Here is a 13774-nt window from a genome sequence, read left to right on the forward strand (position 1 = left end):
TTGCGCAAAAGTGACATTATGAACCCTACGTGCTGGGATTCATCCCCAGAGGACTTAGGTCTCAAACGAAAATACAATAAGCAAGCATTTTTAAATGAAAAAAATTCTCGGTGTTCACCAAAAAATAAATCCGGCAAACATACCTTAGGCTCCAAGAAATGTGCTCCAGGACAGTTACTCACGTGCTGACGGAGCTCGGCCACCTCCAGAGAGAGTCCCTGCAGGCGATGAGCCAAATCCTGAACCGACACCATGATGGAACAGAAAAATCTTTCCTTAGAGAATTTGCTGGCTGGACTTACTGTTATGTTCTGCTACCAAAGCTAAGGAAAGAGAGGAGATCTGTCCCTACTATAGGACTCAGCTGAATCCCTACGATGTAACAGGGAACCTGATCCTGCGATCAGACCTGCTAAAGTCCTAATCTAGTCTGTACGGAGACCTATAGATGTGGGGAGGGAATCCCTACAAGTACTAAGGACTGGGAGGAATATGGGACACCTCCTAACAGAAATAGTAGCAGACAGACGAACAAACAAAATAGATAGAACATAGAGGTCCGTAGACCAAGCAAACTAACAGAGTTAGATACAGAGCACAGGCTAGCTAGAAAGTAGATATACAATGAAGTCCAGCAAAGCCAGAAGGGCGGAGCAGGATTAAATAGGCCAACAAGGTCATGTGACCAGCAAAGGAAAAAAAACCTAACAGCAAGGTTCTAACAGTCGATGTCTTACCTTCTTTGCACTCCAGTGCCACTCTTGATTCCAAGTTATCCATTTGCATTTGCAGTCTTTTAAGAGTCAAATCACTTTCTCTTGATTTGCGCTTGTAGGCTATAAGCACGGCCACAATGAAGATGATTAGCAGTCCACCAGCTGCTGCAATACTGACAATGGCTGGTACACTAAGAGGGCTATCCGGGGTTATATAAACCATGCCTGGAGAGAATTCCATCCCACCAACTCGAGCCTACAAAAAAAATATAAATGGAATGAAAAACTATTTTAACGCATGTACAATGTAAAACCTTAACCAAAATTGACATTAGTTATCATTTTACAATGGCAGAGATGATAGACATTGTAGAAGTCTATTTTTTCAGTTGTGTCACCTGGTAGTTCTTCCTTATTTGTATAACACAGGAGAAAACATAATAGTAATGCCCCTTTTTGCAGAAGCTTTAGTGTTATTGATCAGATGTATTATTGTAATCTACAACATGTTACCAAAGTATTCCATTTACTTGTGCCTAAGAGCTACACTGCCTGCTAAACACAACAGATATCGCATACAAACCTTTCACTGTAGCAAATATTAGACGTTATTAATAGGGGCTGTCTATCTAAACCCCCTGCAGTCTGCCAGGCGGCTAAAACCACAGGAATACAGTTATGACAAAACTATCTGCTACGTCAATAGTCCAGGCAAAATCCCTGGAGCTTAGTGAGACGTGTCACAGATCACCTTTATTGTTCTTAGCGATAAATACATATTGGCATTCTCTGTGAGATTAAGAGACAGGTTCAGCACTTAAGCTTGCTACAAATTTACAGAGTTTTCACTTTTTCAACATGCTCCCCATAATCTATTGTTTTTTGTTTTTTACAAGCAGCGATTTCACTAATGATTGTATTTTAAGACTAGAATTACCCTCTGAGTGAATTGCATATCCACATGGCATAATTCACCAATTACAGTCACCTGTAGCAAAAAATGTTAACACTTGTCAATAACTTTAGCAGAAACAACACTGAATTAAAGCAATTTTGCTGCTACATTCAATGGGGTTACCACTTGAACACATTGCTGCAAATTAACAGCAAATCTCCAGAAATACAGTATAGTCTATGCTGAATGTTTAATTTTAGTGTTTGCAAGTGTATGCGAAACTCATTGGGACGTACACCACAGGTTATTATTTTTCTGCAGGATCTCCTTTATTGAAGTAAAGTCAATTCTGCTTTTCAGTTCAGTAAATTAAAAAGTAAGCTAAAATGTGCAGTTTGAGAGAATGCAAAAAGGTCTACAGACATATATATATATATATACATTGTTAGAGTTCCTTGTTGACACAAACACGTATAAACATAGTGATGCTAACATGTAAGCACTAGTGTTGAGCAAACGTGCTTGGATAAGGCGTTATCAGAGTATGCTAAAGTCCTAACTGAGTATCTTCAGCATGCTCGAAAAATATGCTTGTGTCACCGCGGCTGCATGTCTCACGGTTGATAGACAGTTGCAACACATGCAGGGATTGCCTGTTTGTTAGGCAATCCCTGCATGTGTTGCAACTGTCTGACAGCCGCAAAACATGCAGTCATGGCGACGTGAACATATCTTGCAAGTACGTCGAAGACACTCGGTTATCCGAGAACATTCGCTCAACACTAGTAAGCACTACAAATAGGGCTGAAATAAAGAGTAGAAGACCCCAGCACAAGAACAGTATTAGAGCCAATCCTGCCCAATGGATTACCATAGAGTGTCATTTTGACAAAATTATCAATTATTTTGAGCTATAAAATTTTTAAAAAATAATGCAAATTATTTTTCATATAATAAAAAAATAAATAAAATATATATATATATATATATATATATATATTACATTTAAACACACTTTCATGATTTTTTGTTCTGTCTACTAGCTTACAAGGATGAAAGATTAATTTTTCCCTGCTGTGAAAAATATATACACGCACAAACATTCTGACTTATTTTTTATGATCCTTTCATAAAATCAAATGCATATGGACACCTGATAAAAATCGTGGGCTGAACTGAAGTTTAGAGATAATTTTTCAGGCGTTACACTTTAAATGATCTGCAGATGTCCTATATAATTTACCAAGATAAAAAAAAATTTTTTTATAGCTGACCAGAAAAGTTCAGCTGTCCTCCAGCTCTTCTGGGATTAAATCAGCTTTGGCCTTTGGACAATAGTAGAAAGTCATTGGGACGGATATGACAGGGTGGCTGTATAGCAGAGACAAGATACAATAAGTAAGCTGAAATCTGTCCAGTTATCTTTCTTCCCTTTACCACCATTTCCAAACGATAAGCTTGTCTCCTTTGATTTGCAGCTAAGATGTTGGCACACCAATAGTTTTATATCTACTTTTATGGCAAACCTTTAACTCACATTGAATGCCGGATGTCACATTAATAAAAGTTGTTAACATGTTTTAGTATTATCTTCACACTATTCATAATTTATTCTCAATTGGTTTTGTTATAAATTTTATTAACCTAGTGGGGGCTAAGGTCTTCCCTCTTAACTGATAAGGAGAAAGAAGCCTTTAAATTGGGTAAAAGTAATAATATTAATAGCAGTAATTAAAAAACAAAGTTTAAACTACTGTTTCACTTCTTGTTTTCTATTTTGTTTTATATATTTTTAAATAATTTCTAAATATTTTTCTAATTGAGTTTCAAAAAATAGTTTCATATTTTTAGGTTTGCACTATTTTATATAACTTAGTATATTATCACAAATAATGAAAAGAGAGTAACTATAGTGGCACCTATGGTGAGTGATTTTTTGTGTTCTCTGCTGAAATATACCGAAAGTTTTATTCCATTAGTTTTACTAATAACTGATGAACAAAACACAGAAAAGGGAATCTGTCAGTACATTTTTTCTATGTAATCTGACAGCAGCATGAGGTAGGGAAAGGGTCCCTAATTTCAGTGATGTATTTCTTGGTTTACTGGGTGTAGCAGTTATGCTACAATTACATTGTTCTCTATTGCAGATTTGTTAGTGCTCAGAATGCTGTAACCCGGCCCACACCACTGATTAAGATCTATCCATGTACAATGTACAGTGAAAGACAGCTGCTAATCAGTGCTAGGCATATGGTTGGACTAGGATGCATGAGGACAGTTGTCCTGTAGAGATAATCTCCTGCTGATAAAACACTGATTGTTCTTAAATAGCAAAACACAGCCCAGTAGGTGACATAGCTTTGTAATCAGGCTCTCTTCCACTACTTCAGGTGCTCTCAGAATACATAGCAAAAATCTGGTGACAGATTCCCTCTAAGAACAATAAGGGACCAGTTACACAGTCAGATTTCTACCATACAATAAATTGCTTGATACTTGTTTAAATCTCCATAAGGAGATCAAAGATTATATGATCACTTAGTCCACATACTACGTGCATATTGTCGGCAAGGCATCCCTGTTAACACAGAGAGATGTGCTGTGAAAACAAAAAATTTTCAAGTTCCATAAAAGATGCAATTGGCTAATTAATAAGTGTATACTCATTCATTGGCTGAAATGTGTCATGTCTGCGAGGGCCACTGATTGGGAACAAAAATTCCCACAAACCTCTGCTTTGACTAGCTATCGTCCTGTCTAAACCGGTCTAAAATTACAAAAAATACATAATGCAGAAATCAGTCACAGATTTGGATAAGCTACAGTACGAATACCCTGACATGTTAAAAGTATAATGTATAGTCAAAAGTTTTAGGATTAGTAAAATTATCTGAAATTACATGTTCATTATGTCTCAGGTAGCCAGCAGCTACATATTACTAGATTCATATTTAGACTAATTTTGGATTATCACAAATGGCTATGTGTCTACATATATTATTTCTACTCAAACCCATATTACAACCTAATTATTGACACATGAACCATGCCAATTAAGTGAATGCATGGTAAATGAAGATTGGAGAATGTAAACCCTGTACCCTAACATCATACAGGGCTCTCAATGAGAGAGCAAAGTATCTTCATATAGAATTCTATCAGCAAATGTATGGCATCACCAATCTGAATTATTTTTAAGTCACTTAAATCTCATTTGCATTCCCTGGAAGTCCCCTTTACAGTGAAGACCTATAGCCAAAATGTGTTCTGTTTTATGTTTTTGAAAGAATATATTTTTTAGAATTATTAGATTAGAAAAAAAGATGTCTATATCGACAATATAGTGAATATTCACATTTTTGTTGCAATTGTAGTCTGATTCCTTTAAGGGTCATTTAAGTGCTTACCATTACTTTGTGACGACCGGTGAGATTTGGGGACTCGCATAAAAGTTGGACATCTGACACCGTTACCGTGCATGGTTTTTCCCCAATGAACATGAAGTACTTCAGTTTCATATTGCCTCCAGCAACTGGTGGAATTAAATTCTTTCCCTGCAATAAAAGTTGAACATATAGAACATTAAAACAATATCTGATTTAGTACAGATATTGTGCTATCACTAATACAAGTAAGAGGTTAAGAAAAGGGCTCACTTTGAAAAGGATGAGGCTAATTTATAAAGGTGGAAAACGACAGCTACATACTATATAATTGTTTTCCTAAATACACAGTATGGTGATAATACTATAAAAACATGAATAGCATAGAAAAAAATATGGACCTTCTGCCCATTGTAACCAATCAAATTAGAGCTTTGCTTTTTAACATTTTTTTGATGTATAATACAAAGTTTTATTGTGGTACTGTATTAGCCAGTAAAATCGATGAAAATACTTTTATGCCCAAAAATGACAAAGTATTGACAAAAGTATTCTTGGAGTGATACCTTTATTGGCTAACCAAAAATATATATTTGTGAGCTTTCAGAGAAAAGGGGAGCCTTCTTCAGGCAGGATTACAAATTAATTGATAAGACAAAATGTTGTTCTTCTGAACGGGTAGATTTTACAGTGGGAATGTGCAGCATGGAGACAAAGAGGAGATCTGTGTTAGTGTCTTACCTCATGCTTGAATGACATAAAAATATGTATATTAGAAGAGTTGTATGATGGAATGCTGTGTATTGTGCACCAGCAGGAGGAGAAGGCCAGAAACAGCACCTAAAGAACATCCTGTAACAACCTTCTCCACGGTGTGGTTTGGCTGTGGATTTCTGTAGGAGACTCAAATTAATTCTTAACAGGGTTAATCTGATTTCTTTTTTTGCAGGTTAACTCTTACAAGGTCCTTTAGAATAGGATTGCATAGTGCACAGGGACCTTTTATTACTTTGCTGATCAACAGCAATATTCTGTATGTAGTGAAGTTCAGGCTCCTGGCTGGAAATAAGGTAATTTATGGCATGATTCCTGTTGTGCCCTTTGGAAAGAATTGGTGAATTAATTCACCATTGCAATCATTATTTTAAGTAGTTTATGCGAAAAATAGGTAAATTGATTCTCCATTGTATTCTACAGACCAGTGAGTCATCAAAAAGGCAAAGCAGGCTAGATTCTGCCAAAGCTCCATTTTGCCAGTCAGATGTTGTATAGAATCTGCTCACCCCTCACAGTTGGTATCTCACAGAGAAGAGAAGCTCACTAGATTTTGCACTCACTATGCTTAAATGAAATTGAAACCGGCGCCATTGTAAAACTGAGGGAAACCATCAAATTTATTAATGATGTATCTCTGAGAAAAGTCTTTTCTCATAATTGATAATTGATGGGTTCTGTCTAAATGCTTAAATCAGTACCCCACTACAATGTTTCTAATTCCAGTCGTCAAGTATCTTCAAGTCATCGTTTGAACATAACCTCAAAAGAGAACATGTGTATTTTTGGTAAACTGACTATTATACATCAAAAGTTAAATCACTTGTCTATGAGTGAGAAGTTACTAAAAACTTCCCTTGATAGCGGTATTTAAATGGGTTTTCCCACAAACAAAAGTTCATATTAATCAACAGATTTTGGAATAATAATAATTTCCACAATTGAATGCTTAAATACCGTATACTCGAGTATAAGCTGACTTTTTCAGCCCATTTTTTAGGCTGAAAAAGCCCCCCTCAGCTTATAATCGCGTATATACTTTATTGTATATACATTCCGGTGGTGTGGGGTTGCATCGGCGGAGGAGCGGGGCACACGCTGTAGCCGCTGCTGCAGCTACCGTGTGTGCCCGCTGCTAAAGGTAAATGAATATTCACCCTTCTCCACACCCATGGGAGTGGAGAGGAATGAATATTCATTTCTTTAATAGCATGGGCACAGTATCAGCAATGCCGCAGCTCCCACTACAGCTTAGCGATTCTCCATGCCCGCTACTAAAGAGAATGCATATTTACTCTTCTCCATGCCCATGGGCCCCTGCAATGTACTGTGTAATGGCTGTGTCTGACTGCAAAGGGACATGGTCTGATCATACCACAGCTCCTGGGCAGGAGGGTGGGGAAATATACAGATATTATAGTATGGGATCACAAATTATTCTTTCTTTGAAGTAAAACATTGTTTAAAAACAGGCAGGGAAATGTTTTACCTCACAAAACAAATCAGCTTCAACACCCTACTGTAATGTCAGTATACTCTCTTTTCCTTCCTCCACTGTCCAGGAGCTGTGGTATGATCAGACCATGTTCCTGTACGGTCAGACACAGTCATTACACAGTACACAGCAGGGGCACATTTATAAGATTATCTCAGCACAGGAACATTTTATTTAAACACATCCAATTGTGGAAGTTATTATTATTCCAAGATCTATTGATTAAAATGAACTTTTGTTTGTGGGAAAATCCCTTTAAGGACTGGAGTTCAGAAATACTGCAGTAAAAAATAGTTGCCGCTACAGTACCATTGGTCACAAAGAATATTAATGCCAGGGGGATTATCCCAGACCAATAATGGTAAGGTATTTCTAAATGTTGAAGTAGATCAATATCTAGACATTAGCATTAATCGCATTTATATGTGTTAATGGTAATGAAAAGTATACAATATGCCTTAATGATACTTATAGAATTTGTATATTATGCTCTTAATTCTAATGGAATGTATTAGGTATTAAGCAGACATAGCAGGGCTATGTGGCTTATTTTGGTATGATGTGTTATATATGATTTCCATAGGACTGTAGGTAGCTATGTAACACTTGCAACAAAAAGTTGTTGCAAGACAAATCTGTCTGTGCTTCATCTCTCATCCATTTTCATCCATGGTATACTTATATTAACCCTTCCCGACGTGGCTAATTTCCGTTTTTGCATTTTCATTTTTTTCCTCCTCTTCTTCCTAGTGCCAAAACATTTTTATTTTTCTGTCCACATGGACGTATGAGAGCTTGTTTTTTTGCAGGACGAGTTGTACTTTTGAATGACTGCATTCATTTTACTACATGGTGTATTGGAAAATGGGAAAAAAATTCCAAGTGCAGTGAAAGTGTGAAAAGCACACAATTCTGACATTGCTTTTTGGGAACTAATTTTACGGTTTACATTTTGTGGCAAAAATTACCCCGTAGTATGATTCTGCTCATCATTCTGATAAAATATGTCACATTTTTTATTATTTTTGTGGTGAAAAAAAGTCAGAAGTTTTAGAAACAAATATTTTTTGTCGAGTCGCTATTTTATAAGACCCATAACATTTTCATTTTTTTGGTTGATGGGGCTTATTTTTTGCAGGCCGAGACGTTGTTTTTATTGATACCATTTTTTAAAAAATTTTCACTGTATTTGTTAGTCCCCTCAGGGGACTTGAACTTGCAAACATCTGATCACTTCTGCTATATGCAGCAATATTACAGCATTGCTATGTAAAGCAGAAATCACGGTCTTCTTTGAAGCCCGGCCTCAGACAGGTTTTCAAGGGAGCTCCATAATGACAAGTATGGAGGTCTTCAACAGACCTCCAACTGTCATAGAAACCCATTGGCAACCTGCGATCACATCACAGGGGTGTCGATGAGTGCATTGAATGATGCGCCCCCCTGCAGGTGCATTGTTGATGCAGCTCTCAGAGTTTGACAGTGGCAGTTAACAGGTTAACAATTGAGGGCAGCGCTTCGTGCTACCTACGATTGTCAGAGGTGGGTCCTGGCTGCAAAACACAGCCATGACTTGCCGGGTATGATCCCGTGAGCCGCTTCATACAGCCGCCACCGACTTCCACCGTATTAAAAAAGGGCTAAGTGTTTCAACATTGGACAGATGTCTTCCTCAGGCCCGGCATTTATCTGAGGAGGATATCTGTCTGATTTTGAAACGTGTAGCTCTTATTCTTTTAATACATTTTTAAGAAGATTTTACCTGCCTGTCTGTCGCTCTCAGCAGCACTTATATCACCTCTTTTTTTATTTTAAATAATATATTTTTTTACAGATGGTGGCTCCTGGCCTGGACTATCACCTGGAGCAGCTTCAGCTGACTTCTTCTATCTCTGGATTTGTAACAGGGTTGTGCCTGGTATTTGCACATCCCTCCATCTTGAGTATACCCTTTCTGTCAGCCCTCACCCACTCCAGTTTATTAAGGATTTCTTCACTATGGAGCACCCTGCTTTTTTTATTCTCATTATAGATTCTTTACCTTTAATATTATGGGACTTCCTGGCTTTAGTTCCAAAATCCCAGAAGGATTGAAGGACTCAAACACTGGATCTGGATAATACGTAAAATTGGTTTTGTTCAGGACTAGCAATGCTTGAACATTGTCCATGATGAAGCCAAACTCCTCTGGCCGCTCGGTGACATCGGGTTGATTGTTAGAATTTACAGCTACAGCTGGAGCTTGGCAGGTCATTTCTGTAGAGTTCAGCACTGTACAGTTCTGCGCAGTGATAATGAAGAAATGTCAATAATGGTTTATGCCATCAAATTACTATATAACACAAGCATTCAGATTTCTTAATAATTAGCATTTACCATAGCAATTTCAACTGATATCACATTGTTATAGTTTTTGCTGTCCGGTACGTTTAGTCCAATACCTCAGTATAGTTAATCTTTCTTTATAGTAGTAATACAATACAATTCATTCTGCGCACAAAGCGACTGAAGATTAACAAGTTACTCTTTAAATCAGAGCCATTGTGAGCTTTGATGAAAAGACTCAGACATAAAACGGCTTGAATACAAAGACATGGCTGCATTAATAGGATGACTTTGTCACTGGGCAGGTTACATAGGTATAGAATATATTTTCTTAGATACATAATAAATATATTTAACCCAATATTACATAACAGATCACCTTATGTTGTCTAAATAATAACAGAACATGCTTTGGAATTCCTGTGAATTAGACTGATCTCCTTCTTATAATACAATACCGATAAATATGGGTCATCGTGTAACCAATATTATCTCACTAGTTGGATATGCATTACTAGTAGATACCACTGATGAATCATGGGATTTAACCTTTTAATCTTGCTTTGCATAGCCAGCCTAGAATCAAAGTCAAAACTTAATGAAAAGGTTGGTCTTTGGAGTATATGACCAGTGCACAAAGTACAGTAGCTGTTCCTGTTGAATGGGGGCATCACAGGAGGCTTGCAACCTGAGGCTTATGACATCTCGATTGTTAATATCAATGTATAGTTTCAAACCTCCTCTGGCATTAATAGCAGCTCAAAAACTGTGTGAAGGGAGTTTTATGACATGGGTTTCCATGGCTCACTAGCTGCATGCAAGCCTTACATCACCAAACACAATGCAAATGGTTTAATGGGGTTGACCTCATCCCTTATTTCCAAGTGAATGCAAATCTCAATCTTTAGCATATCAAGACATTTTGAACAATTGTATGCATACAACTTTTGAAGGAACATTTTGAGGAAGGCCTTCTTTTTTCTTTTAGCATAATTTGCCAAAGGGCGCAAAGTCAGGTCCATTAGAGCATGGTTGAGTGGGTTTGATGTGGAAGAACTTGACTGGCCGCATATAGTCTGACCTCAAGCACATCAAAACCTTTAAGGTGAACAGGAAGTAAGATTGTGAGTCAAGCCTTCTCATCCAACATCAGTGTCTGACTTCACAAATGCTCTTCTGGAATCTGAATGGGCAAACATTTACACAAGTACATTAAAAAAAATATGTAGAAAGTCTTCCCAGAACAGTGGAAATTGTTATAGCTTAAAAGGGTGGACAAACTCCATATTGATTTCTATGAATTTAGAGTGAGAGGTCAAGAAAGCTCCTGTAAAGGAAATGTATAGGTGTTTCATTACTTTTCCCATGTAGTGTAATTAGCCTGATTGCAGATAGTTCATTAAATGACTGCTCTGTAGTATGGTATTGGTATACTTAATGGTGAATTAATTTGTCACATAGGGCCCGTAGTAGTCTGATTAAAATAGAATTGGTCATATTTCTTGCTATAAGAATCACTGCATTTATACATTGTGTTCCCGAGGTGCCAGCTGCCAGCCTGATAAAAATAAATTACTTATTATTACTGCTGAGATATATCAAATAATTATGAAACAAAATCACACCGGCACTAGGAGAATGCAATGCCATTTCTTCCTTAGGCTCTGTCGGTATTTTTTTGGATTTTGCATGGTTGACTGATAACAGTCAATAATGGCTCCTAAACATTTTGTATATTTGTGTGACTTTATGTGAGAGCAGACTACAAATAATGCTATGTGGTTTACAATAATTCAAAAATATTTCATATTTAATTTACCGGTTATTTAGTTTCTATGTTTTTATTCAGCTTATCAGTCTTTTTTTAAATGTTTTTAAGAACCGATGTAAAGATGTAAAGATTACTGGAATACAAATATGTATAAGACATACAATAGTTTGGAAAACATAGAGTTTACTATTCGAGAGACTGTTGAATTGTACTCACTACATAGGAATTCATAGGAAATTCTTCAGAAATCCTCACCTTAAATCTTCAACCACTTGTATATATGTATTCACGCAACACTTGGAGGAAAGATGATGCATTATCATAGAGCTGGAATTAATCCAGCACAAATCACCCTGACCATTATGTCATTTGGCTCACATGTCAAGAGAGTGATAAGCCAGATGTGACATACAAAGCATCCTAATGGCCTTCATTACTGTGACTTTAATCCTATGTGAGGGATTGAGAATGAGCAATGTCACATCTGTATTCGCTTTTACGGCAGCTATGGTGAAAGCTTATGAAGCTTCATTGCTAGCTATTATTTAACTATGTATTCTTCTTGTAAATGGTGCAAGTCAATATTTTTAAAGGGAATGTCTAAGAAATCAGCATGTTTAAAACACAGTAAAATAAATAGAAAATAGGGTAAATTAATCAATAATGACACATTTTAGACAGTACAAACTTAAACTCAACAGTCTTAAAATTCCCCAGATTTATCATAGTGGTCTATGTATGTTGTATTTTTAAACTGTGAAGTCTAAGTTTACCCTACTTATTATTTGGCTTATTTTGAGCTAAAAATTTGCACCACAATTTTGGTGCAATTTTTGGCACAGGGAGTCACACTCACATGTTAGACCATGCCCATTTCCACTAAGGCTTGGGTCACACAATGATGTATTCTCTCATCCGAGAGAATCGGGTTGATTAAGCAAATCACACTCTGATCAAACTCTAATCAGAGTTTGATCAGAGTGTGATCATAGTGTGTTTTGATTTTCTTGGATGAGGAGAAGATGGAAAAAAAATTTTTTTCATCTTCTCCATTCTGTCAGTCCATGGAAATCACACTGCACTTAGATGTTCCCTGAGTACAGTACAAATATTTTCCACGGACTCAATGACTTGCATGGCTGAATGCAATCCGAATATCGGATCCATCTCGGGCATGTGGTAATTTTTTTCCCCAGATCAGCATTGTCCAAGGTAAAAATTGGACATGTGCATGGCCCCATAGAATAACATGGGGATGAGTGCTATCCATCAAAATGACGGATAGCACTGGTCCAATTATTACGGTCGTCAGCACGAGCCCTAAGACACATCACTTTTCAGTGAGGCTATCTCCCGATATAGAAAGTGTCTACATTACATAATTAACATGGTGCATGTCACACTCTGATCAAATTCAGATCAGAGTTTGATCAGAATGTGATTTGCATAATCAAACCGATTCTCTCGGATGAGAGAATACATCATTGTGTGACCCAAGCCTTAGTGGAAATGGGCTTTGTCTAATGTGTGAGTGTCACTCCCTGTGCCACAAATTTCACCAAAATTGTGGTGCACATTTTTAGGCCAAAAAAAGCCAAATAATAAGTAGGGTAAACTTAGAATTGACTGTCTAAAAATACACCAGGCATAGACCACTATGTCATGAAAGACAGGTTTTTTCTTAGTGCAAACTTATACTAAACAGCCAAATTCCCCTATTAGAGTGGTTCAATCGATGAGAGTTTTTCTGTATGCTACAACTGTATTAGGGAGATAGCATTTGTAGAAAGTATATTGTATAGGAAAAAAATGCCACTTGCAAGGGAGTAAAGGACATCAAAAATTGAAAGACAATAGTAAAAAAATGGAAGGTATATATACATAGTAAACAACATATATTGTATAAATTACTTACATTGATATGCTCTTTTCCATTAAACTTGGCTCTTATTTGAGGATTTCTTATAATGTCCAGATTAGTGCCCCAAACTGATATAGGAGTGTTCCCACTAGAAAATACATTTTAATAAGAGATATATATTTTACTATAAAAGCTTTATGGGATGGAAAACAGCATGCTACACAACATACAATGATATAAAACCCATGATGGTAACATGAAATGCCTCGTAAAATGTGATATTATGATTAATTAGAATACGAGGATTAGTGGCCGAGGTGTATCATATATTCATGGAGCGCTACAGATGTCCAATCAGTTCAATCCTGTGGTGTATTCGCGCACCAGCTTCTGTTCTGGCTAATAATAGAAGGTCAGCAGTAGGATCATATATTAGACTGTGATTTTCTCAGCAGGGAATGGCATGTAAAGAACAGTGAAAGCTTTCATTTCAATATTCGAAAACTGTGAGTAGCAAGCGGGGATAGAGAAATTTGCATTTTGACTCTCAG

At 36.8% G+C, this 13774-nt stretch overlaps 1 protein-coding gene across 1 annotated transcript in view; it reads right to left on the bottom strand.

Annotated features, from left to right (window-relative positions):
- The window catches only part of PLXNA4 (plexin A4), a 1035275-nt gene that overhangs the window by 172838 nt on the left and 848663 nt on the right, over positions 1-13774 (bottom strand). The window contains exons 17-20 of the mRNA XM_073652480.1: positions 13278-13371; positions 9308-9547; positions 5022-5168; positions 738-972 (exon numbers count right to left, since the gene is read on the bottom strand). Of these exons, the coding sequence (XP_073508581.1) occupies positions 738-972; positions 5022-5168; positions 9308-9547; positions 13278-13371 (716 nt within the window). The remainder of the gene's footprint in view (positions 1-737; positions 973-5021; positions 5169-9307; positions 9548-13277; positions 13372-13774) is intronic.

Source organism: Phyllobates terribilis, unplaced genomic scaffold (assembly GCF_046119375.1).
Source record: "Phyllobates terribilis strain yellow unplaced genomic scaffold, ASM4611937v1 Scaffold_11__3_contigs__length_659146591, whole genome shotgun sequence".
NCBI classification, from domain to species: Eukaryota; Metazoa; Chordata; class Amphibia; order Anura; family Dendrobatidae; genus Phyllobates; species Phyllobates terribilis.